Source organism: Stegostoma tigrinum, chromosome 2 (assembly GCF_030684315.1).
Source record: "Stegostoma tigrinum isolate sSteTig4 chromosome 2, sSteTig4.hap1, whole genome shotgun sequence".
In the NCBI taxonomy this organism is placed as follows: domain Eukaryota; kingdom Metazoa; phylum Chordata; class Chondrichthyes; order Orectolobiformes; family Stegostomatidae; genus Stegostoma; species Stegostoma tigrinum.
Genome location: NC_081355.1, coordinates 110,312,308 through 110,335,106, shown reverse-complemented (window position 1 = coordinate 110,335,106; position 22,799 = coordinate 110,312,308). Strand labels below are relative to the sequence as shown.

At 41.6% G+C, this 22,799-nt stretch overlaps 1 protein-coding gene and 1 long non-coding RNA gene across 2 annotated transcripts in view; one reads left to right on the top strand and one right to left on the bottom strand.

Moving 5' to 3' along the window:
- The first annotated feature begins 1,450 nt into the window (after positions 1–1,450).
- The window catches only part of LOC125467078 (sorcin-like), a 46,546-nt gene continuing 25,197 nt past the window's right edge, over positions 1,451–22,799 (top strand). The window contains exons 1-2 of the mRNA XM_048562504.2: positions 1,451–1,590; positions 19,388–19,552. Of these exons, the coding sequence (XP_048418461.1) occupies positions 1,567–1,590; positions 19,388–19,552 (189 nt within the window). The 5' untranslated portion in view covers positions 1,451–1,566. The remainder of the gene's footprint in view (positions 1,591–19,387; positions 19,553–22,799) is intronic.
- On the bottom strand, positions 17,126–20,463 carry LOC125467111 (uncharacterized). Its single transcript, XR_007250572.2, has 3 exons — positions 20,347–20,463; positions 19,732–19,797; positions 17,126–17,216 (listed from the first exon to the last, which is right to left on the bottom strand). It is a non-coding gene; the product is annotated as an uncharacterized LOC125467111 (long non-coding RNA).

The window sequence follows — 22,799 nt, the reverse complement described above, 5'->3', positions numbered from 1 at the left end:
CACAGCCCGTTCACCACCGATACCAACTCCTCAACTGAACCCTACAATAGGAGATAGGTTTAAAAAAAAACTGAGAAATGAGGCAAAAAAAACCTGAAAAGCTACTCCGCCACGATCTTAGGCAATTCCAAGAATCACATAAACTTAGTTTGCAACTACAGAAAATGATTAGAAAAACAACTAAGATGTTGTCATTTATTGCAAGGGGAACAGAATATAAAGGTCTGGAGAGAGGTTGTACTAGGTGCGGCAGAGATCACAACTAGAATATTGTCTAAGTGTTATTCTCCTTATTTGAAAAAAGTGCATAAATGGTTTAGAAGCCTTTCAAGGAAAGTTCATGCCTCATTTCTGGGATGAATCTTACTAAGGGTTCATCAAGTTAGGTTTATATCCAAGATAATAAAATGTGAGGCTGGATGAACACAGCAGGCCAAGCAGCATCTCAGGAGCACAAAAGCTGACGTTTCGGGCTCTGATGAAGGGTCTAGGCCCGAAACGTCAGCTTTTGTGCTCCTGAGATGCTGCTTGGCCTGCTGTGTTCATCCAGCCTCACATTTTATTATCTTGGAATCTCCAGCATCTGCAGTTCCCATTATCTCTTAGGTCAAAGATGAGGTGCTTTTCACTTGTCCAAAGGGCTTCTTCTGTGCTGCACGAATCAATTAACTTTAAAATGGATCGTTAGTTCATTTTGTACGAGCACTAAAAAGCAAAGGCAGGTAAATGAATCTGAAGCGATCAGCCACAATTCAACTAAATACACACCACGCTGAAGAGCCTGAGTAGGCCAAATTGTTTCTATGGCCAGATAATAAAAACACCAGCCCTAGGAACACGTTTTATACTGAGAAGTGGACTGTCTTAGCTAATTAAAACTCAAGAAAAAGTAAAATAAAAACTGAAATGGAGAAAATCCAAACAGAGAGAAACAGATGGAAATGCTCAATCGACAGACAAGCTAACCCTTCAGGCATCCAGCCTCAAAACAGATGTAGATTAACTGTAACAAAATTCGTGCGTATGTTCTCCCTCCCTCTACAAAACATATCGATTATTTCCAACATATACTTTTTAAATTAAACATAAGATGTTCCTATGCAACGACGAAATAAAAAAAACCATCATCCCACAACATGAGACATATCCGAAAGTTGTTCCCCGAGACAGGCTATCCACTCAACAAACGTACATGCCATTCCCCTAAGCTCCCCGGCAGCGGCTGTGGGAAACCACACCCGATACATGGTGGGAGAGATACCAACTCCGGAAGTGAAGGGAGGGGGGTAAGAGGTGAGGGGAAACACGGCGGGGTGAAACATAGACAGGCCCGGATCAACTAATCATGCCCGTCAAAATGAAATTGAGTGAATCAAATATAACGCTCTGTAATGATTGAAAACGTCCTGTGTGTGAGGATTGTTTGATTCTGAGGAGTTTTACGGTTCCCACCCCCAGTGCTCTGGGTAATGGTTGAGCCTGGCGTATGTTGCTCGGAGTTGGGGAAGAGGAAGTGCAGCTCTCTGTCTGTCTCTGTAGCGGAGTTCGGTCCTTTATACTCTGAGTATGGCTTATCCTGGATATGGGGCGGTATGTATTAGACATGATAGGGATCTTAGTGCAAACTGGGGGGGTTCAACTGTATTATAAGAGACCGCCCGTAGTCGGACGTTCAGCCAGAAGTTGATGTAAATTTTCTCTCTTGGATGGCGGGGATTTTGGAGGCGCTGTTTTCATTTCACATTTTCTTTCCTTTTACTCGCCCTGTACAAGTTCGTACCGTTCCTGCACCAATTCTTGTGCAGATGTTCGCCCCCGCCCATTTGGGATATTGTTTTCAGACTGGCGGCCTCCCCAGGTTGTTATTTCGGATGTAAATTGGAGCAGGGGGCACAGCATTTTCCGCGAATCCGGCCTAAGGCCACTGGTGCGTGGCTTTCTCGTGTGCACTGGATCCGTCTACACTGCTGTCTCCAAGCTCAGCCCCGCTTCCTCCTACTGGGATTTCACTTGTGGAACCCCCTGCTTGTGCAGCACTGCTGTGTTGTGCCTTCTGGATTTTTCGTAACGAGATTTGACTTAGAGAAGGCTCCTGTCGGCATTCCATAGGGACCGTTCCCTCTGCGTCTCTCTGGTCGACTACTCCGTCACCCCCAACATCTTCATCTGTTAACTCTCCCCGCCCCCCACAGCATAACTTCATCGTCCCCGCTCCCACAATATCACTTAATCTTACCCTCCTCCCTCCCACAGTATCATTTAATCTTACCCTCCCTCCTACCCACAGTATCACTTCATCATCTCCCCCCTCCCTCCCGCAGTATCACGTTATCTTCCTCGCACACCCACAGTATCACTTTATCTTCCTCCCTGCCTCCCTCCCACAGTATCACTTCATCATCTTCTCTTCCCCTCCCCACAATATCACTTCATCTTCACACACTCCCCTGCCCACAGTAGTACTTTATCTTCCTTCAACACCTCTTCATCTTTCCCCATTTCCAGTTCCAATATCTCTTCCACCAATGTCTTTCCATCTGTCTCCCCATCCACTGGACATCTCAGTCTATCCATGCCCCATTCCCACAAGTCTCTTTGACTGCCCCCCTCAACTCAACATGGCAGATAGCCATGCAACCACGTGGCATCTGCCGTTACCTTGACTCTCCTCACTGCCCAAAAGCCCAAAAACCCCTTCCAGGTAAAGCAGCAACTAACTTGCACTTTCTTCACTCTGACCCACTGTATTTGGTGCTCATTTCCCTTGACAGACTGGGTGATGATTTTGTTCTTTAAGAATAACTGTCTCTCCAGACATTTGATTTTATTTTTGACTCCAGTACCCATACATCTTGATGCTATTTGAGAGCAATCTAGTCCATTCCGTTAACTAATTGTATCTGTTTCGTGCTGCAAGTTTATATACCTCTAGTGCTCAACTGCTTTCTTTTTAAAATCTTGGACCTCCTCTGCTTACCATCCACGGAGACATCTTGCCACTTGCTATATTTTTTTTTTAAAAGTCCTCTCATCCCCCTCTAACTCTGGCCCAAAACGTCATTTGTGTCCCTTAATCCTTTACCATCAGATGGTGGGAACAGATTTACCTTGTCTACTTTCTTTAAACTTGTCATAATTTTGTATGCTTTTGTTAAATCCCTGTAGAACCACCTTTGCTCCAACAGAACAATGCCAGCTTTTCCAACCTAACTTTATCACTAAAATTCCTATCCCCTAGAACCGTTCTTGTAAATGTCCTCTGCACCCTGTCAAGGGCGTTCATATCCTCCCTAAAGTGAAGTGTTGAGAACTGGACACCATATTGTAGTTGTGGCCTAACCAGAGCTCCACTAAAAGTTCAGTGTAACTTCTCTGTTTTTATATTTAATACCTCCAATTTTTAAAGCACAAGATCCCATATAACTTTGTACTGTCTGTACGTTACACCGCCATCAGAGATCTGTGCAAGTGAACCTAGGTTCTTTTGTTCCTGTACACTCTTCTAGAATGGTGCAATTCAGTTTAAGTTGTTGCTGTCTTTTCCAACTTCCAAAGAGCGTCACTCCAATTTCTCCAAGTTCCATCTGCAATTGTCAGTTTCTTTCTGTCTTACTGCAATCAGTTGGTATCACTTTTATTCTGCACCATTCTTCCTAGTTTGCTATCATTGGCTGATATTGAAATCTGACTCCATTCCTGTATTGACGACATTTGTTTCAAAGAATGTGAGAACGAGCAGCGGTTCCACCATTGCCTCATGAGAAACAGCACTGCCTACCATCCCACAGTTAGTTGGATAAACAATTTATCACTATTTGTTGTTTTATGCCATTTTATTTGCCAAGCTGATACTGACCCTCCTATTCTATGACCATCAATTTTGTTAACCAGCAATTTTTTTCATATTCTGTCAGACGCTTTCCTAAAATTCATGAAGACATCTGCTGTAAACCCCTCAACAGTTTTCCTTCTTAACCTCATTTTAAAAAATCAATTAATTTGTCAAACACAATCTTTTACCAATCTGTGCTGCTTCTCCATAATCAAACCTCTTTGCTTGCTTTCTAAAGTCTTACCTTTGACATAACCTGACCTTTGTGGTTATTTTGAATGTGTAAACGTGCTTTCTCTGATCATGTCCTCTGGCATCTCCATCATATCTGGAGAAGTTGAGATGTGCATGGTGACCCCTATTGTTAACTCCAGCCTCACTTCCTTTAGTAACCTGGGATGCAAGGCATTTGCATCAAGTGACTTATCTACTGTAAGCATGGTCATTCTTTCCTGTAACTCCTGTTTCTCACTTTTGATTCCGTCTCTTTTTGATATTTCATTGACTCTTCCCTCCCAAACCCTAAAATGAAGAACACATTAAGTATTGTAGCCTTTCCTTCTGCCTCTAAGACTTGTACACGCTGACCAGATGTTCCAATCTGCCCTAGCCCCACTTGCTAACATTTGATCCATATCCCTCAATGCTTTCTATTCATATACCCCTCCAGATGCCTTTTAAGTGCTGTAATTCTATTTGCTTCCACCACTTACTTTGACAACTTGATCCATATACGCACCACCTTCTGCAAGAGAAAATTGAGACACAGTAAGCTGATTAGTGCGTGTTCTTTAAACCCAAAACCTTTCTTTCCAGGCCCAGTCACACAAGACACGCAGACAAACCAGCATGATTAAGAGATAAATAAGAAAAACTTGGCCAGGTTACTTAAATGGATTTCACACCTTCAGACTGTTTTTCTGTAAAGTTGATTAGGGTCACCTTCTCTGTTTACCAGATGAAGGTGGCAATATTTCTAACTCGGCTTTCCTCTCTTTGGGCGTTTCAAAAATGTTGTATCAGATTAGGCAGGGAGCTTTCAGATCTTCATGCTGTCTCAGCAACAGCCCAGAACCGTCCCTCAGAAAACTTAGCTTAAAAAAGCCTTCAATTCTGGTTCTGCCCGATAGACTGGTGCTTCCAGAGGTCTCAATTACCAATCAGTATCTGCCATTTGAACAGAGAGTCTGTCCCAGATAGTGACCAAATTAATAGCCAACTTCTGCTATTGGTTTGCACAATGCTGTTCCCAGGGTTGCTGTTTGTGTTGAACCTTATCATCAAGACTTAGCTTGCAGTTAACCTCCAGGCCTGGCCTCTCAAATAACAGATCAAATAAGCTTTGTTACTTTCACTTTGGGACAGATTGTGGGAAAAGAAATCAGTCATTTCCAGCTTATAATTCTAAATTGATAAAATAAAAAAGATAATGAAAAACCAATGAGGGTTCTAGAATAGAATAGCAATTTATTGTCACGTGCATTCTTTACAAAAAAAAAGTTTTATAAGTTGCCACATCACTGTGCTTATTTAATAACAGTAGTCATAGATAAGAAGAAAAAAGTAAAAATTAAGACCTGAGTTCATCTCAGGTCAGTTACAGTTTGGGGAAAGTCGATGAAGACAACAAATACTGGAATTCCTGGAAGTTGCCACCAATGTAGACCACACTGACAGGACCTCCTCTGCAGAACTTCTTTTTTGTCCCTCTGTGGTCTGTGACCCCCATTGTAAGCAACTCTTCTTTAATATAGTGAACATGGAACAGTACAGTACAGGAACAGGCTCTTTGGCCCATCATATCTGTGCTAACCACTATGCCACTCTAAACTAACTCCATCTACCTGCATATGTCTATATTCGTCTTCGTATGGGTTAGTATTCTGCTTTTCACATGGGAGACTGCGGTTCAATTCCCTGGCAGGAAGCAGCTGATGTCTCTGTGATGGGCTGTGTATAAATTAGGCCTTTTTTTAAAGGACTGTTGTGGAGTGGTGTATGTGTCCGACCTCAGTCAGGAGGCTTGGGTTCAAGTCCCACCTACTCCAGGGGTGTGAGATAACATGTTTGAACAGAATGGTTTAGAAAATATGTAAATGCTTTTGAAAGTGTTTCTTGTTTCTGTTGTCCTCTAAAATGTTGACTTCTGTTTTTTTTAATTGTTACTGTTTATTTTCCTGTTTTGTCTTTCCATTGAGCTGTTCAAAATTGTGTTATGATTAACAAAATGCTCAGAAGAAAGAGGGGTCAAAGACATTTTGAAATGACTAGAGATGGATGTGTTTGTTCTTACCATCCATCGAATTTCAAGATTCCTGGTGAACTTTGAAATGTGTGCTGGCCGTACAATTATTGTAGTAGAACTGATATAGCCACAAGTTACAGTCAGAATTCAGCTGTACACTATAATCTAGTACAATCATGAATACTAAATTAGAAGTAGCATCAAGCTAAGCTGACCTCAATGATTGTTTAGATGCTGGTTCAAGTTTAGACAGATACTAACATATTGGCGAAAGATGATACTAAATACCGAATAATGTCTATACGCTTAGTTTCAGAGAACCTGGGAGTGAATGTGCAAAATGGAGAGTGTTTGTTCTTAATTTAAAATTTGTTCACCGATGTGAGTAAAGGGGGCAGGAATTTTAAACTAGTCGTAGGATGGCGATGTTTTCCAGAAAAGTTAGGTTGCTCTGTTACTCTGCCATCTTTGATTAAATAAACAGCCTAACTGAGACTGTCCATCTCCTCATGACTATCAATGAATAATTTCCAGTGCTACTGTGTACAAAATAATCCTAGGTACGATTGCAAGACTGGAACTATCACAAGAATGTGTAATCAGTCTGCATGTGTGACAGCACTTCCAGTGGAGGACCATTGTTACATTCCAGCTTGCAACAACATCTTCATCCGGTGGGCTGTGACAGCAGAGAAATGATGCATCTTGGTGTGTGTAACATGTGCATTGCAACAACTTGCATTTGTACAGTTGCTGTAACATCTTAACTGCTTGGAATATATTTTGCTAGAATGTTATTAAAACAAAATCTGATACACAGCCATCAGAATTAGTCAAAAACAAATCTTGCATGTGCTGGAAATCTGATGAAAAAATCAAGGATTTGAAACTTATTGTTTCGCTCTAGAAACGCGCCTGATTTAAAAAGTTGCCAGTGTTCCTGCAGACTTGGGTCTTGGATGGGAGACTGACTGGGAATACTAGATGCAGAACAAGGGGAGTGTACACGTCTGAGCCAGAAGACCTGGATTCAAGTCTCACCTGCTCCAGAACTCTGAGCAGGCCAATTAGAAGATATCCAAGACTAAGCAATTAGTAGAATTAAACAGCACCAGCAACATGCAGTTGCCAAGAAATGGAGGGACGTAGAGATCTTGGAGGGCTGTGTGAGGTCATGCAGGGATTTTGAGGATCGGGATGAGAATCTTAAACATTGCCAGTCAAGGCCAGCAAGCACAGGTGACATTTAATTCAAGTCAGGAAGGTAATAATTGTTTTATCTGTGAAATGTGTAAACTCAGTGGAGATGCTGTGTGATAAAGCTATTTAGCAAATGCATCAGTTAAGCTTTATTCACCTATGTGTGGCTTGATAATGCCCTGAAGGAGTCTCACCATCACTGAAGCAAAGTTCCAAAGGCATTAGGTGGTCTTCAGTAACTCATCTGTCAGTTGGGAAATGCAAGCGGAGCTGTTGTGCTGTTTCATGGGATGGCCAAATGTGTACTTACAGCTGGAATCCCTATATAATTATCCGGCGTGTAGACACTGGGTGATCCTTGTTGCTACATTCTTTAGGAGTAGTGAGAGCTTTTCTGGACTTGCTGTTTCAGCTTAGGTGGGAAAAACAAGGAATCAACAATGAGAACTTACTAGAGTACATTGCTAAGCTAGTTGGGTTACAGATTTTCATTTACCAGACTGTTCTGTCAGATTGTCTGCTTGTATTAGTCCCATATATGTAGCGTTATTACGAAAAAATCTGAAGGAATTGTACTGTGGAGTGGATGAAAATTGTATGAACAGTGGTCTTTGAAGGGGCACAAACTACAGTAGCTTCATTCTCTGAATCCCATCTAAATCACTTCTCACGGTTGTAATTTTATAACTGATGCCACAATCACCATAACTCCTACCGTCACTGATAAATTTCCTGCCAACATAACAATTTAACAGACATGGCAGCTTTTCTGTTTGATTTTCAATTATGTGTGACTCGATAAGAGCGAGTATGTGTTTTTCGTTGTGGAAAAATATAGCTAAATGATCAAACGGGCTGGATATTGCTCTTTGACCTTTGGTACATTGAAATGTAGTTCCTATGAATGACTCAGTCGTCTTTGTCAGTTTTAACAGTAGTCATAGAAATAAACAATTTCTGTTCAATGGAAAGTAAGTTTGACCACAGGTTGTCAAATGCAGTTTCACAAGCAAAAGTCATGGAGTGGCTGCTAAAGGAAGCAGTGTTCTGCCTGAGGTTGGCACCCTGAAATACCAGTGTACATGCTTACTACCCTAAAATATCAGGAAGAATGGAGGAATTGAATATCATTTAATTGGTGAAAGACTGCACAAGCTGCAGCACAGAAGTATTTGGCTGTCCTTGTGCACAAATCAAAAATGTGAGCATCCATGTTCAGGTAATAAAGAAAGCAAATGGAGTGTTAGTCTTTATTCCAAAGGGAATGCGGTATAAAAATAGGGAAGTATCGCTAGAACAATACAGGGCACTAGCTAGACCACACCTAGAATACTGTGAACAGTTGTGGTCGCCATTATCTAAGGAAAGATGTACTGGCATTGGAGGCAGCCCAGAGAGGGCTCACTCGGCTGATCCTGAGCATGAGGAATTTTCTTCTGTGTAGGTTGGCCTTGTACTCATTGGAGTTTAGAAGATTGAAAAGCAACCTTATTGAAGCATACAAGATTTTTGAGGAGCATGACAGCTTAGATGCAGAGAGCTTTGTTTTTCCCCTATGGGAGAGTCTAGGACCAGAAGGTGTAATCGGAGTAAGGGTTCATTCACTTAACATATGGATGAGGAATTTCTACTCTGAGGGTAGTGAATCTGTGGATTTCTTTACCACATGGGATTGTTGAGGCTGAATTGTTAAGTATTTTCAAGACTGAGAGACTCCTTTTTAAAGAATAAGGGAATTGACTAATAGCGGAAAGATGAGAAAATGGAGTTGGGGATTATCTGATTAGCCATGAACCCGTTGAATGGTAGAGCACACTTGATGGTTGGAATGGCCCACGTTTGCTCCAAATCTTGTCCTGTTTTGATATAGGGTTAGCAGACGTGACACTTGATCTGGAAACACTAGTGACAGTGAGTGCATCAAGACTGTCCAGACATTTCTGAACCTGAGTCCTGATTGCCAAATTGTAAGGTTGTCTTCAGGAATTGAGGACGCTGATGTTAACAACCTAAAAAAGAAAGGAAAGAGCTGAAAGAAGTATATGAACCCCTGTTTTTCAAACTTTTGTTCTTTAGTGGTAAACACATTGGGAATGGGAGGAAAAAGGCTTTTTGATTTGCGGTAGAGCATTTAGGACAACAGGTCACAGAATGAAAACTCCAGTCACATGTCTGTTGTCCCAAATCTTTCATGGCAAATCAAAAAGCCGTTTCCCTCCCCAAGACAGTCCTTGAGGAAAGTGTGCACTGTCTTATTTTTGAATGTATCTGTTCCAAATCTCTAATTTTTTTTAATTCAAAAGTACTGGACTTTCTATATTTACATTTGGTATATAATAATGAAAGCCTGACTACAAATTAAAACATCAATGCTATAAAGTCTGGTTTTCAAACAGAAGATGCTTAGCAACTTCAGTAAAGTTACACCCTTGTATATCCAGATTTTAAATTTTTACCTAAATGTTGCATTTGTTGCGCAAGTCCTCCACTGTAAGTCAGTATATTTGTCAAAGTATAGTATTTTAACTTGTAAACAATGGGCGAGTTTTTTTATATTTTAATTTGTCACACTTTGTAGTATTTTAATGTGCAGATTAGAACATATTTGAGACTCTTTAAGATTTCCCATTAATTACTGTAAGAGTCCTTCAGCACAATGACATCTGGGTCCACTCGAAGAACTTAACGAATCTAAAGCTAGTTGTGGGTTTAGTGGTCATTTTAACCTAACTTCCAGTTGAGAAGCCCACAGAAACAAAATGGTGATTTTGCTCCTAGCCAGAGATTACTGCTGCTTGCCTTTAGAGACTAATAATTGGGTAGATCGTAAACCCAATATTGTCTCATTCCATCAGTTTCCTGATGGAGAGATTTGGTTAAAAGTTACTAAACTAAAATCCAATGCATTACCAAATGCCATAGAATTAATGTACTTTCAAACCGAAAGGTGTAATTTACTTTGTCATTCATCTCTTCATTGGTCCCACGCTGTATGTGACATAGTTTATGACATGCCCCTGATGTTGAGCGTACCTCTGGTATTCTGTGAAGTATCCCCAGCTACTACAGAGGGAACACAGCTTGGGGGTGCAGATTTGATGTAGAAAATCCAGAGAAATGAGTGTGCAGTCGCTTGCATGGATCCCTGCCTGTTTGAAGTGGGCATGCTCTCGAGATCCCTTGGCTCTCACATCCAAGAAGTGCAGATGACAGGCAAGTGGACAAAAGCCATGTTCTCCTGATTTAGGTCTGCTGTTTTCTGGCTCACATGGGCAGGGGGAGTATGGGTTGGGATTAAAGTACAGCAAAGCTGCAAATTGCCAATCTTTCAACAGCTAAGATAGGCGATGTTGACATGAAACTTCAAATGAGGAAAATCGTCTGTCTCAATCTTCTTTTTTAAAAAAAACTTCGACAGGCTGAATTGTATAATGGAACAGATCAGTGTGCATAGAAAAATTGAAAATCTGACTTATTTTCAAGGTATGAGTATCTTTGGTTTGTACAGCATTTGTTGATCTTCCATCTTCATCACCGAGATGGGGGTTTAGTGTCATAGCCTTAATGTGTTGTAGGTATAGGTACAGTGGTGGAAGGAGGGGAATTCCATGATTTTGACCTGGTGACAGTGAAGGGATGATGATGATGATGATACAGTTCCAAGACACGACAGTGTTGCTTGGAGAGGAATTTCAAGAGGGTGGTATTTCGATGGATTGGCTGTCCTTTATTGTAGGTGGTAAAAGTTGCGAGTTTGAAAGGTGATGTCAAAAGCGGTTTAGCAGTTTGAAGTGCGTCTTACCTATGGTGCTGTCTGCCACCATGGTGTGTAGTTTGCAGAGGGAGTAAACTTATGGGTGAGGTGCTGATAAAGTGGTGATTTTAACCTGGATGCCTGGAGCTGTTTGAACTGCAGTGATCCAGATAAGGGAGGAGCATTCTAACACACTAATGCTTTGTAGATGGTTGGCAGGCAGTGGGGGGTCAGGAGGTGAATTGCTTGTCACAGAATTCCCAGTCTCTGATCTGTTTTTCTACAGTGTTTGGCTGTTCCAGTTAGATTTGTGATCGTAAGTAATACAGAATTCAGCAATGGTATTGCCAGTCAGTGTTAAGGGAGGATGGTTTCTTGTTTGAGATGGCCATTGCCTGGTATTTGTGTGCTATGATTGTTACTTGTCACTTATCAGCCCAAGCCTAAGTGTGTTCTAGGGCAAGTGACTCCATTACATCAATGGGGATGTTGTGTTTGTTTAGGGAGGCTTTCAGGGTATCCTTGTTGCATTTTGCCTGCCCTCCCAGTGATCGGTTACCATTGCGGAGCTTGGAGTGGGGCACTCTTTTTTTAGGGAGTCTTGTGGACGACATTGGCTGCTCATTGCAGCTGGTCATGTGATCAGTGCCTCTGTTGGAGGTATTGGTCTGGGAGAGGATGTTCACATTGGTACATCTATCCTACCAATTGACGTGCACGATTTTGTGAGGGCAGCGCTGATGATAACGCTGCACGGATTTGAGGTGTCTACTGTACACTGTTTCTGATGCACAGTGGAGGCTGGGGACCATGGCTGCTCTGAACACCGTGAAATTAGTGCTGGATTTGAGATCTCGGGCTTTGAACACCGTTCCTCGGGCATCTGAAGGCTGCACTGGTATCAACGTTGGAATTCCGTGTTGCTGACTGCTCACACTGGAGGTATGGGGAATGATTGTTGCCCAAGGGCTCAGTGTGGATTTTGATGTTTGTGGGATAGTTTTGTGTAGCAGGAGCAGGCCTGGCAAAGTTTTCCAGCCATTTAGTACGAGGCCCATTCTCTCATGCACTTCGGTGAATGCGTCATAGAACATAGAACATTGAGTGCAGTACAGGCCCCAATGTTGCGCCGACCTGTGAAAGCAATCTGAAGCCCATCTAACCTACACTATTCCATTATCATCCATATGTTTATCCAATGACCATTTAAATGCCCTTAAAGTTGGCAAGTCTACTACAGTTGCAGGCAGGGCATCCCACGCCCTTACTACTCTGAGTAAAGAACCTACCTCTGACATCTGTCTATATCTACCACCCCTCAATTTAAAGCTAAGTCCCCTCATGCTAGCTGTCAATGTCCACGGAGAAAGGCTCTCGCTGTCCACCCTATCTAATCCTCTGATCATTTTGTATGTCCCTATTAAGTCGCCTCTTAACCTTTATTCTCTCTCACGAGAACAGCTTCAAGTCCCTCAGCCTTTCCTCATAAGACCTTCCCTCCATACCAGGCAACATCCTAGTAAATGTCCTCTGCACCCTTTCTAATGCTTCCACATCCTTCTTATAATGCGGTGACCAGAACTGTACGCAATACTCCAAGTGCGGCCGCACCAGAGTTTTGTACAGCTGCGACGTGACCTCATGGCTCTGAAACTCAATCCCTTCTACCAATAAAACCTAACACACTGTACGCCTTCTTAATACCCCTATCAACCTGGGTGGCAACTTTCAGGGATCTATGCACATGGACACCGAGATCTCATCCACACTATCAAGAATCTTACCATTAGCCCAGTAGTCTGTATTCCTGTTACTCCTTCCACAGTGAATCACCTCACACTTTCCTGCATTAAACTCCATTTGCCACCTCTCAGCGCAGCTCTGCAGCTTATCTATGTCCCTCTGTAACCTGCAACACCCTTCCGCACTATCCACCAACTTTAGTGTCCTTCACAAATTTACTAACCCACCGTTCTGCGCCCTCATCCAGGTCACTTATAAAAATGACAAATAGCAATGGCCCCAAAACAGATCCTTACGGAACTCCAGGATGAACAATTCCCATCAACCACCACCCTCTGTCTTCTTACAGCTACCAATTTCTGATCCAAACCACTAAATCACCCTCAATCCCATGCCTCCGTATTTTCTGCAATAGCCTACCATGGGGAACCTTACCAAATGCTTTATTGAAATCCATATACACCACATCAACCGCTTTACCCTCATCCACCTGTTTGGTCACCTTCTCCAAAAACTCAGTAAGGTTTGTGAGGAACAACCTACCCTTAACAAAACCATGTTGACAATCCCTAATCAAATTATTCCTTTCTAGATAGGATTTATTACAATCTCTTATCCTTTCCGACACTTTACCCAGAACCGAAGTAAGGCTCACTGGTCTATAATTACCAGGGCTGTCTCTACTCTCCTTGAACAAGGGGACAACGTTTGCTATCCTCCAGTCTTCGGGCACTATTCCTGTCGACAATGATGACATGAAGATCCAAGCCAAAGTCTCTGCTGCAATCTCCTCCCTAGCTTCCCAGAGAATCCTAGGATAAATCCCATCTGCCCCACGGTGAACTTATCTATTTTCACACTTTCCAGAACATCCTCTTTATGAACCTTATTCCCGTCTAATCTAATAGCCTGTATCTCAGTATTCTCCTTGACAACATTGTCTTCCTGTGTGAATAATGACAAAAAAAATTCAGTTAGCACCTCTCCTATCTCTTCGGACTCCACGCACAGTTTCCCACTACTGTCCTTGACTGGTCCTAATTTTACTCTCGTCATTCTTTTATTCCTGACATCCCTATAGAAAGCTTTAGGGCTTTCCTTGATCCTACCTGCCAAAGACCCCTCATGTCACCTCCTGGCTCTTCTTAGCTCTCTCTTTAGATCCTTCCTGGCTAACTTGTAACTCTCCAGTGCCATAACTGAGCCTTCGCGCCTCATCTTTACACAAGCCTCCTTCCCCTTGACAAGAGATTCAACTTCTTTAGTAAACCACTGTTCCCTCGCTCGACCCAATGGTTTGTCGCTTGGCCTTGGTGTATGCACAGACAGGCATTGTCTGCATCCTGCAGCTTGATGACAGAAGTTGGGGTGGTCTTGCTCCTGGCCTGGAGGCAACAAAGATTGAACACTTTCCTACTCATCCTGTAGATTAGCTCCGCTCCAGCATGGAGATGGGGTGGAGTGTTGCAACATGCTGTTATTCTTGTAAACCCATGGATTTGAACATGTTTCTCTTTGGCTTTACATACAGATTTCAGGGTTTATCAGCTGAAAGGAAAATATTTTTCTTCTTAGGATTACTTGCACAAATGTATTATCTGAACTGATTAGGTACCTGCTGCATTGCGACATTTGTCGTTAACTAGTCACATGGCAAACATGATTAAATTCTTTCCTTGAAGAGAAATGGCAGTCTATCCATCAATATGGGGGCCCACAACCAAGCCCTTCATGCTGCTATATGTCAAGCGCGCTATGAAGCCCCTGGAGGTCTTAGCTGTTTGCTGCAAAACATCACTGAAAACTGCCCCTCATTAATGTGTTTCACGGTTTCTGTTGATAACCATATTGGTCTGCACAGATCATAGTGGTAACTTCTGGGAGCAATTATTTTCATAGTTCCCAAACTATAGACTTGCACATTGATTGCATCTTGAATTTTAATGCTATAAAAAGTGTGCTTCTGAGTTGCATCCTCCATTTTTAAATATGCTTGAGTGATTTTAGAAGCACAAACGTGTTAATTTCAAACAGATGTGTAGTTTACACAATGTGCACTCTGTGCAAAAACAACTTGGTGGGACAAAGTGAAAATGCAATCGTTTTATTTTGGAGACCTAACTTTTATAGAAAAAAAGGCCCTTTATTTTTAAAAATATAGCTGAAATTTTATCCACCTCAAAGACGAGGAAGGCAACTTTCTCTTTTATAGGGAATTAAGTGAGACTTCGTGTAATTCCAAATTACCTGAAATGGATCTTGGAGGAATTAAGGGATTCAGGCTAGTGTCGGAGCGTAAAAGATCAACCATTACTTTCTGTTAAATTGCAATGCAGACTTGAAAGGTCAAATGATCTATCAGCTCCTCCTGCAATGTTGTCTTCAATATGCAGCAACCTGACAGCAGCTCTCGATACAAGAGCAAGAAAACTAGATTTATTTGGAACCAAGTGTTCTGCATTTCAATCACATTTTAAATTTGAATGTTTTAAATTGGAAATATTGATTTTTGTGGGCAAGGAATATGACTTCTTTTAAGATTGAGGAAAAGCTATTTCCTCTAAGGGAACAGTACATTTTTCAAATTTACATGTGTTACTGTTTCCAAACTAAATATCTTTAAACATGTGAAATAACAGTTATTTTCATTCGCAAGCACACTAGTACATGTTTAGTAACCTAATAGCTGCCCAGAAAGAAAACAGTGGAATACAAGAGCACATTTTCTCTCAACTAGTGGATTATGTTGTTTGAGAGGGAATTGACTTTAGCCTCGATGAAGTCATCCAGTTAGTCCTGTAGGAAATGCTACAGGAAATTATTTAATCAGTTAGTTTGCCAGTGGAAGAACTACACTTCAAAATAAAATAGCTATATACAAATTTGGCCAGAACTTTTGATGGTAATATGTAACTGAAGATTAACAGCAGCCTCCGCATCCTTTTTTATGAGAAGTGAATTTAGCTGGGTTTCAAGTTTCTTTTGAATCTGGTTCTGTTTCTTTTTGGTTATCCCCTTTTTCTATGGATGCAGTCATCCAGTTTTCACTTTACTTTGATTTTTATTGTCATGCATACTGATAAACAGTGAAAAGATTTGTTTATGAGCAACATAGGCAGATGATAGCAAGCAAAAGATGTATAGATCAGAAAAACTTAGATGCATACAGTTTGCATTATTTGAGTTTAGAGTCCATTCAGCAGTCTGGTGACAGCCAGAAAGAAGTTATTCCTGAACCTAATTGTGCATGTGTTCAGGCTTCTGTATCTCCTCCCTGATGGAAGAGGGTGTAGGAGGTCATTACTGGGATGTGATGGGTCTTTGTTGGCTGCCTTTCCGTGGCAGCGAGCCATATAAATGAAGTCCATGGATGGAAAGTTGGCCTCTGTGATGGTCTGGGCTGTGCACACCACCTTCGGTAGTTTCTTACGGTCCTGGGCGGAGCAATTGCCATACCAGGTGTTTTTTTTCATCCGGACCAGTATGCTTTCAATGGTACAGCTGTAGAAGTTGGTGAGGGAACCTTATGGACATGTCAATTTCCTGAGATGCCTGAGGAAGAAGAAGCGTTGTTGTTCCTTCTTGACAGTCTTGTCTACATGGGTCATCCAGGCCAGGCCATTTGTCATCATCACTCCTAGGAACTTGATGGTCTTCACTGTTTTAATCTTGGTTCCTTTGCAGATGGGGGGCATGTTCTCCTCCTTTCTGAAGTCAACAATCAGTTCTTATAGTTTTGTTGACTTTGAGGTTGTTTTCAATGCACCATGTCACCAAACTCTTTAAGTCCCTTCTGTATTTTGACTCGTCGTTGTTAGATACCTCCCATTTATAGTGGTGTCATCAGTGAGCAAGTCGATGGCATTTGTTTGGAATTTGGGTATACAGTCGTGGGTGTACAGGGAGTACAGTAGGAGACTGAGGACACATCCTTGGTGGCAGCTCCAGCGTTAAGTGTTATTGTGGAAGAGGTCAGTTACCTAGCCTCACTGAGGTCTATGGGTCAGAAAGCCGAGGATCCATTTGCAGAGGATGGAGCCAAGGACTAAGGTCATGCAGTTTTGAAATCAGTCTGGAGAGATAATGGTGTTGAAGGTAGAGCTCTAATCAACAAGCACGAATCTGACGTAGGTGTTTTTGTGAATAAAGCTCAGATTGAGAACTGATTGTATGGTCACATATGGTTAAAATGGTGGTAGCCAGTTCTTAGGTTTCATTTGGTGGATACAGTAAAGTAACTTGCTGTGCCAAGCTTAACAAGCTTTCTTTTAAAGTCAAAGCTGATAAAGCACTGCACACCGTCTGCGTTAGCAGAATTACACCAGCTTAAAAATTGCATTCTTTGAAACCAGTGGGTTCTAGCACTGTGACCAACGAAGGCAGATTCTTCATGAGGTTTGCTATAGTAAACGTTCTGATGCTAGATGTTTCAGACCCTGCAGCTAGAATAGAGTCAACATAAGAAAGAGTTAGTTGGATGAAGAATGTATTTAGTCATGACTGTTGAGTGACTCTTTTTACTTAATGGTAAAATAATTAAGCTGTCTTAGGCTTGAGCAGACCTTAGTGGGAAACTGATATAGTGCATGGCAGTAAAATTGGTCAAAGAATTCAGAGACTTCCAATTGTATTGGAAGTAGTGGGTAATTCCAGAATTATGAGATTGCCAATGGAAGAGCTACACTTAAAAATAAAATAGCTATATACAAATTTGGCCAGAACTTTTGAAGGTAATAAGTAACTGAAGATTAACAGCAGCCTCCACATCCTTTTTTATGAGAAGTGAATTTAGCTGGGTTTCAAGTTTCTTTTGAATCTGGTTCTGTTTCTTTTTGGTTATCACCGTTTTAAAAGAGAACATTTCCGCTATTTTGTTTTTAAAAAAGTTAATAAATCTTTGTCATAACATCTAATGACTGAGTATCACCAATAATACAATAATGCATGTTTTTCTAAATGATGTTTCAGGCCATACTACTTGTTTCTTTCAATTTTCGCAAACCATTTAGGCAACCCAGCTCTTGGATTTCTATGATTATTTGCCGAACCTACTTGTGGCTCCAATCAGGAAATGGAGCCTATTTGTTTAAGTGGACCAATAGAATTATGGAACCGGGAAAATCTAATCTCCCTGGGATTTGCATGTGTATTTCCTTTAAAGATGCAACGGCTTTAATATATGAGAATTTTCTGGCTCACCAATACTGAAAAGAAGCAATTTTATCAAAGTTTTATGGTTGTGGTATTTGGGAAAAAATTTTGAGCAGCCCCCACTGACTGGCAAGCTGTACAGGTAACTGCCAATGTTGCTTGACCCAAATTCTGAAATGCAAGTAAACAGTCAGACAGTGCAACAAATTAACAATAGAGATTCACAGGCCCTCAAAAAAAAGGGTTAACTTAAGCTTTGACTACATACAGCATACAAAACCTACAGTGATGATTTGCACAAGCGTGTTGTGCTATATAAGAGTGGGAGTTGGTTGTTTCACAACATATGATAGGCCACAGGATATGAGAAGAGTTTGCCCATTCAACACATCTCTTGGGAGTCCTTTGAGGTGTTCAGCTCATTGCCAGGGTTCTTGGTGAGCATGGAGAAACTTCGCAAGATAAAGAAAAATATCTTTAAGTGCCCTTTTTACTGAAGCCTTTTATAAGACTGTAAAATTCTAAAGTGAATATAACTTCATCGTAAAGAATAATCTAAGTTGACAAAAAGCATTAAAATACTTTCTGCAAGTTTATGGTATAACCGTTAGTTTGTGCTTGGCCAGAAAATGTGGTACTAATTTTATGCTAAATTTGATTAACTGTGCGAAGTGTGGCCTTATTTAATCTTTAATGAGATTCTTCTCTCAATTAAGAAATCCCAAATTTGCTTTGCCCTACATTTTAATGAATTCAAAATCTTTCCCACAAGCCGTATGGATTGTTTTTATTTGGTAAATGAATTTTTTTTTCTTTCATTCATGGGATGAGGGTGTTGCTGGCCAGGCCACTGTTTCCTGCCCCTTCTCAATTGCCTAGAGGGCAGTTCAGAGTCAATCACATTGCTGTGGGTCTGGAGTCACATGTAGGCCAGACCAGGTACGGATAGCAGTTTCCTCTCCTAAAAGACATTAGTGAGTCAGGTTCTTTTTTTCCCTCTCTTTCTTACCCCCACCTCAACAATCAGCAATGGATTTACAGTCATCGTTAGGTTCTTAAATCCAGATGTTTATCGAATTCAAATTACACCATTTGCCATGGCAGGATTCGAACCCAGAACCCCTGAACACCATCTGGTTCTCTGGATTAACAGTTCAGTGGTAATACCACTAGGTCATTGCCTCCCCCTAGATACAGCCTCTGTAAAGACAAAACTCCATGGCTACACCTAACAAGTTGGTGAGAGCAGCAGGATTTGTTTTGTGTGTTGTTATTCCTAAAATTGGAAAGAATACATTAGACTTGCAACAAATTACACTATTAGAGGTATGCACTAGCACTAAGTCCTCACATTACAATACCACAATATATTAAGCATGTTTAATTTTGCAGTTGAAATATTTTGACATAACATTCACTGATCCGTTGTGGCATATTATAATACCATTTTTGTTCTCTTTAGCAATTTCCTCAGTATGGTGGTGCACCAGGAGCACCTGGTGGTGCAGGATATCCTGGAGCTGGGGGTCCAGGATATCCAGGAGCTCCTGGAGGTGGAGGTTATGGTGCATTCCCGGGCCAACAGCAGGACCCACTCTATGGATACTTTGCTGCAGTAGCTGGTCAAGTAAGTTCACTTATGTTGTCTAAATTAGGACTTGTAAGCTTTTGAGGGCCCTGGAACAGGATATGTCTGGAGAAATTTTTTTGTATGTAACATAGCAGCTAACCTGCTGTTGACATGCAATCTTTTCCTCTTCTAAAGTTGCTTTCACTTTAGCTTGTAATATCTGCTAATACATTTACCTGAAGCATTCTGTTGCAAGTGTGAAGCTGAGATCAAGTGAATTTTCAGGGCAGTTCGAGAGCCAGCTATTGTGAAAAATACAAGAACATATTAAAACCACAATCTGCATCCTTGAAGTGTCTCAAAATGACTGAATTTTCCACTCCCTGTTGCTGTGAAAATGAAAAGGATGTGCGAGAATTAGAATTCGCTCTAGCCTCAGTGGGAAAGCTAAAATGGCCATAGAGTAAAGTAAGAAAGACTAAACTAGTAAATATTAGCACCCTGTTAACAGTGCTGTGTGAATTAAACCACAAGATCTATTGTATTCTAAAACTCAATAAGGAGCAGACAGATACTGAACGGCTTTGAAGATGCATTAATGAAAGGTTGGCTCTATTAATGTTATCAATGGTATGTGTTTCAACATTGGAGCACACGAAAGGGAAACTGTTGATGCATATGTGAAGGAATTGTCACATCTAACTGAATCCGAGAGTTTTAACTACTGAAAGATGCTCAGTAATTGATTGTCTTAGGAATAAATGGTCCTGCTTTGAGACTGAATCTACCAAGGAGAGAGTTTTCATGAGAAAAGCAACTAACGTGCAGGAACTGAGGTCGTCAATCATTACCTGGAACATATTCATGGAAGAACAGATGAGGCTGTGGTTTATGTTGAGACACATTCCTGGACTGATGAGAGCAGTATATTGCTGTGGGAAAAGGAAACAATGTTCACACGAGGCAGTAGAAGTATCAAGGGTATAGAGCAGGTTGTAAGTATTGTGAAAGATGTCACTCAAAATTCGCTCCAGTCTGGGGAGTTAGTGCTTAAACTTCAGGAAGCTGAATCTCTTTGATTCTGAAACCTCATTTTAAAAGGTTGGTGTTGCCAGGTGACAATTTTCACATGGGTGTGATCTCTGAAAAGCTGACTTGTGTTCAACTGCATATACTTGCTATTGTCGCCTTTTTTACTTCTAGATATTTCCTTTCCTGCCCTTAGCCCTCCTTTTGTGTCTTGCTCTGGGCGCACTCACCATCTATTCCACTTGTTTCTACCCCCTACTCCAACTCCACCCCCCCCCCCCCCACACACACACACACACACACACACACACACACACACACACACACAGCATAAAAGCCAACATTTTCCAACGCCATAGAATTCCAAAGATGTCGTCTGCATTTCCCTTCACGAATGCGGCCAGTCCTGAGTTTCCTCAGCACTTTGTTTTTGTTTTATTAGCTCTCTCAGTCGCCTATTCCTGAAAGACCATTTTAAGATGCAGTCCATCAGGACCTGGGTACTATTCAGGCTGCAGATGTTCTTTAACAACAGAATACTAGTTTACTGTGCAAAACAAAACAAAAACAAAGCTATATACACATGTTGAAGACAATTGGAAAGTATTTTAATATCACTATCAGAAGAAACCTCCAACCTGGTAGAGACCCAATCCTGGAAATATTACTTTATCTCAGCATTTCTTTTAAAATATAATCTTACAGTACAGAAAAAGGAGAAAGGGGCAGATGACTGCATGGCTCTTGGGGTGGTGCAGGAGGGAGGATTTTAGATTCCTGGATCACTGGGATCATGTGGGGAAGCTGGGACCTGTACAAGGGAGACAATCTGCACCTGAACCGGAATCATCAACATTGCAAATAGGTTTATTGTGCTGTGGAGAAGCATTTAAACTTGTTTAAGTGGCTTATGGCTTTTACTCACGAAGGTCACAACATTAGTAAAGGAACAAAGGCAGAGGAAGTGAGGCTGGATGGTCTCTAATGATACGATGTTATAATTGAGACAGCTGAGTTAAGCGTGTGGAATTGCAATATTGCCATCGTAGAGACGTGGTTGTGGGATGGGCGGGACTGGTAACTCTACTCAGGGTACGGAACATAGAACATTACAGTGCAGAACAGGCCCTTCGGCCCTCTATGTTGTGCCAACCTGTGAAAGCAATCTGAAGCCCATCTAACCTACACTATTCCATTGTCATCCATATGTTTATCCAATGACCATTTAAATGCCCTTAAAGTTAGCGAGTCCACTACCGTTGGAGGCAGGGCATTCCACATCCTTACTACTCTGAGTAAAGAACCTACCTCTGGCATCTGTCCTATATCTATCACCCCGCAATTTAAAGCTATGCCCCCTCGTGCTAGCGATCACCATCCTTGGAAAAATGCTCTCACTGTCCACCTTATCTAATCCTCCGATCATTTTGTCCCTATTAAGTTGCCTCTTAACCTTCTTCTCTCTCACGAGAACAGCCTCAAGTCCCTCAGCCTTTCCTCGTAAGACCTTCCCTCCATACCAGGCAACATCCTGGTAAATCTCCTCTGCACCCTTTCCAATGCTTCCACATCCTTCCTATAATGCGGTGACCAGAACTATACGCGATACTCCGAGTGCGGTCGCACCAGAGTTTTGTACAGCTGCAATGTGACCTCATGGCTCCAAAACGCAATACTTCTACCAATAAAACCTAACACACTGTACGCCTTTCTAATGACCCTATCAACCTGGGTGGCGTCTCTCAGGGATCTATGCACATGGACACCGAGATCTCTCTGCTCATCCACACTATCAAGAATCTTACCATTAGCCCAGTACTCTGTATTCCTGTTACTCCTTCCAGAGTGAATCACTTCACACTTTTCCACATTGAACTCCATTTGCCACCTCTCAGCGGAGCTCTGCAGCATATCTATGTCCCTCTGTAACCTGCAACATCCTTCCGCACTATCCACGACTCCATCGACTTTAGTGTCATCCACAAATTTACTAACCCATCCTTCTACGCCCTCATCCAGGTCATTTATAAAAATGACAAACAACAGGGGCCCCAAAACCGATCCTTGCAGTACACCACTAGTAACTGAACTCCAGGATGAATATTTCCCATAACCGCCACCATCTGTCTTCTTACAGCAATGCAATTTCTGATCCAAACCGCTAAATCACCCTCAATCCCATGCTTATGTATTTTCTGCAATAGCCTACCGTGGGGAACCTTATCAAACACTTTACTCGAATCCATATATACCACATCACCAGCTTTACCCTCAT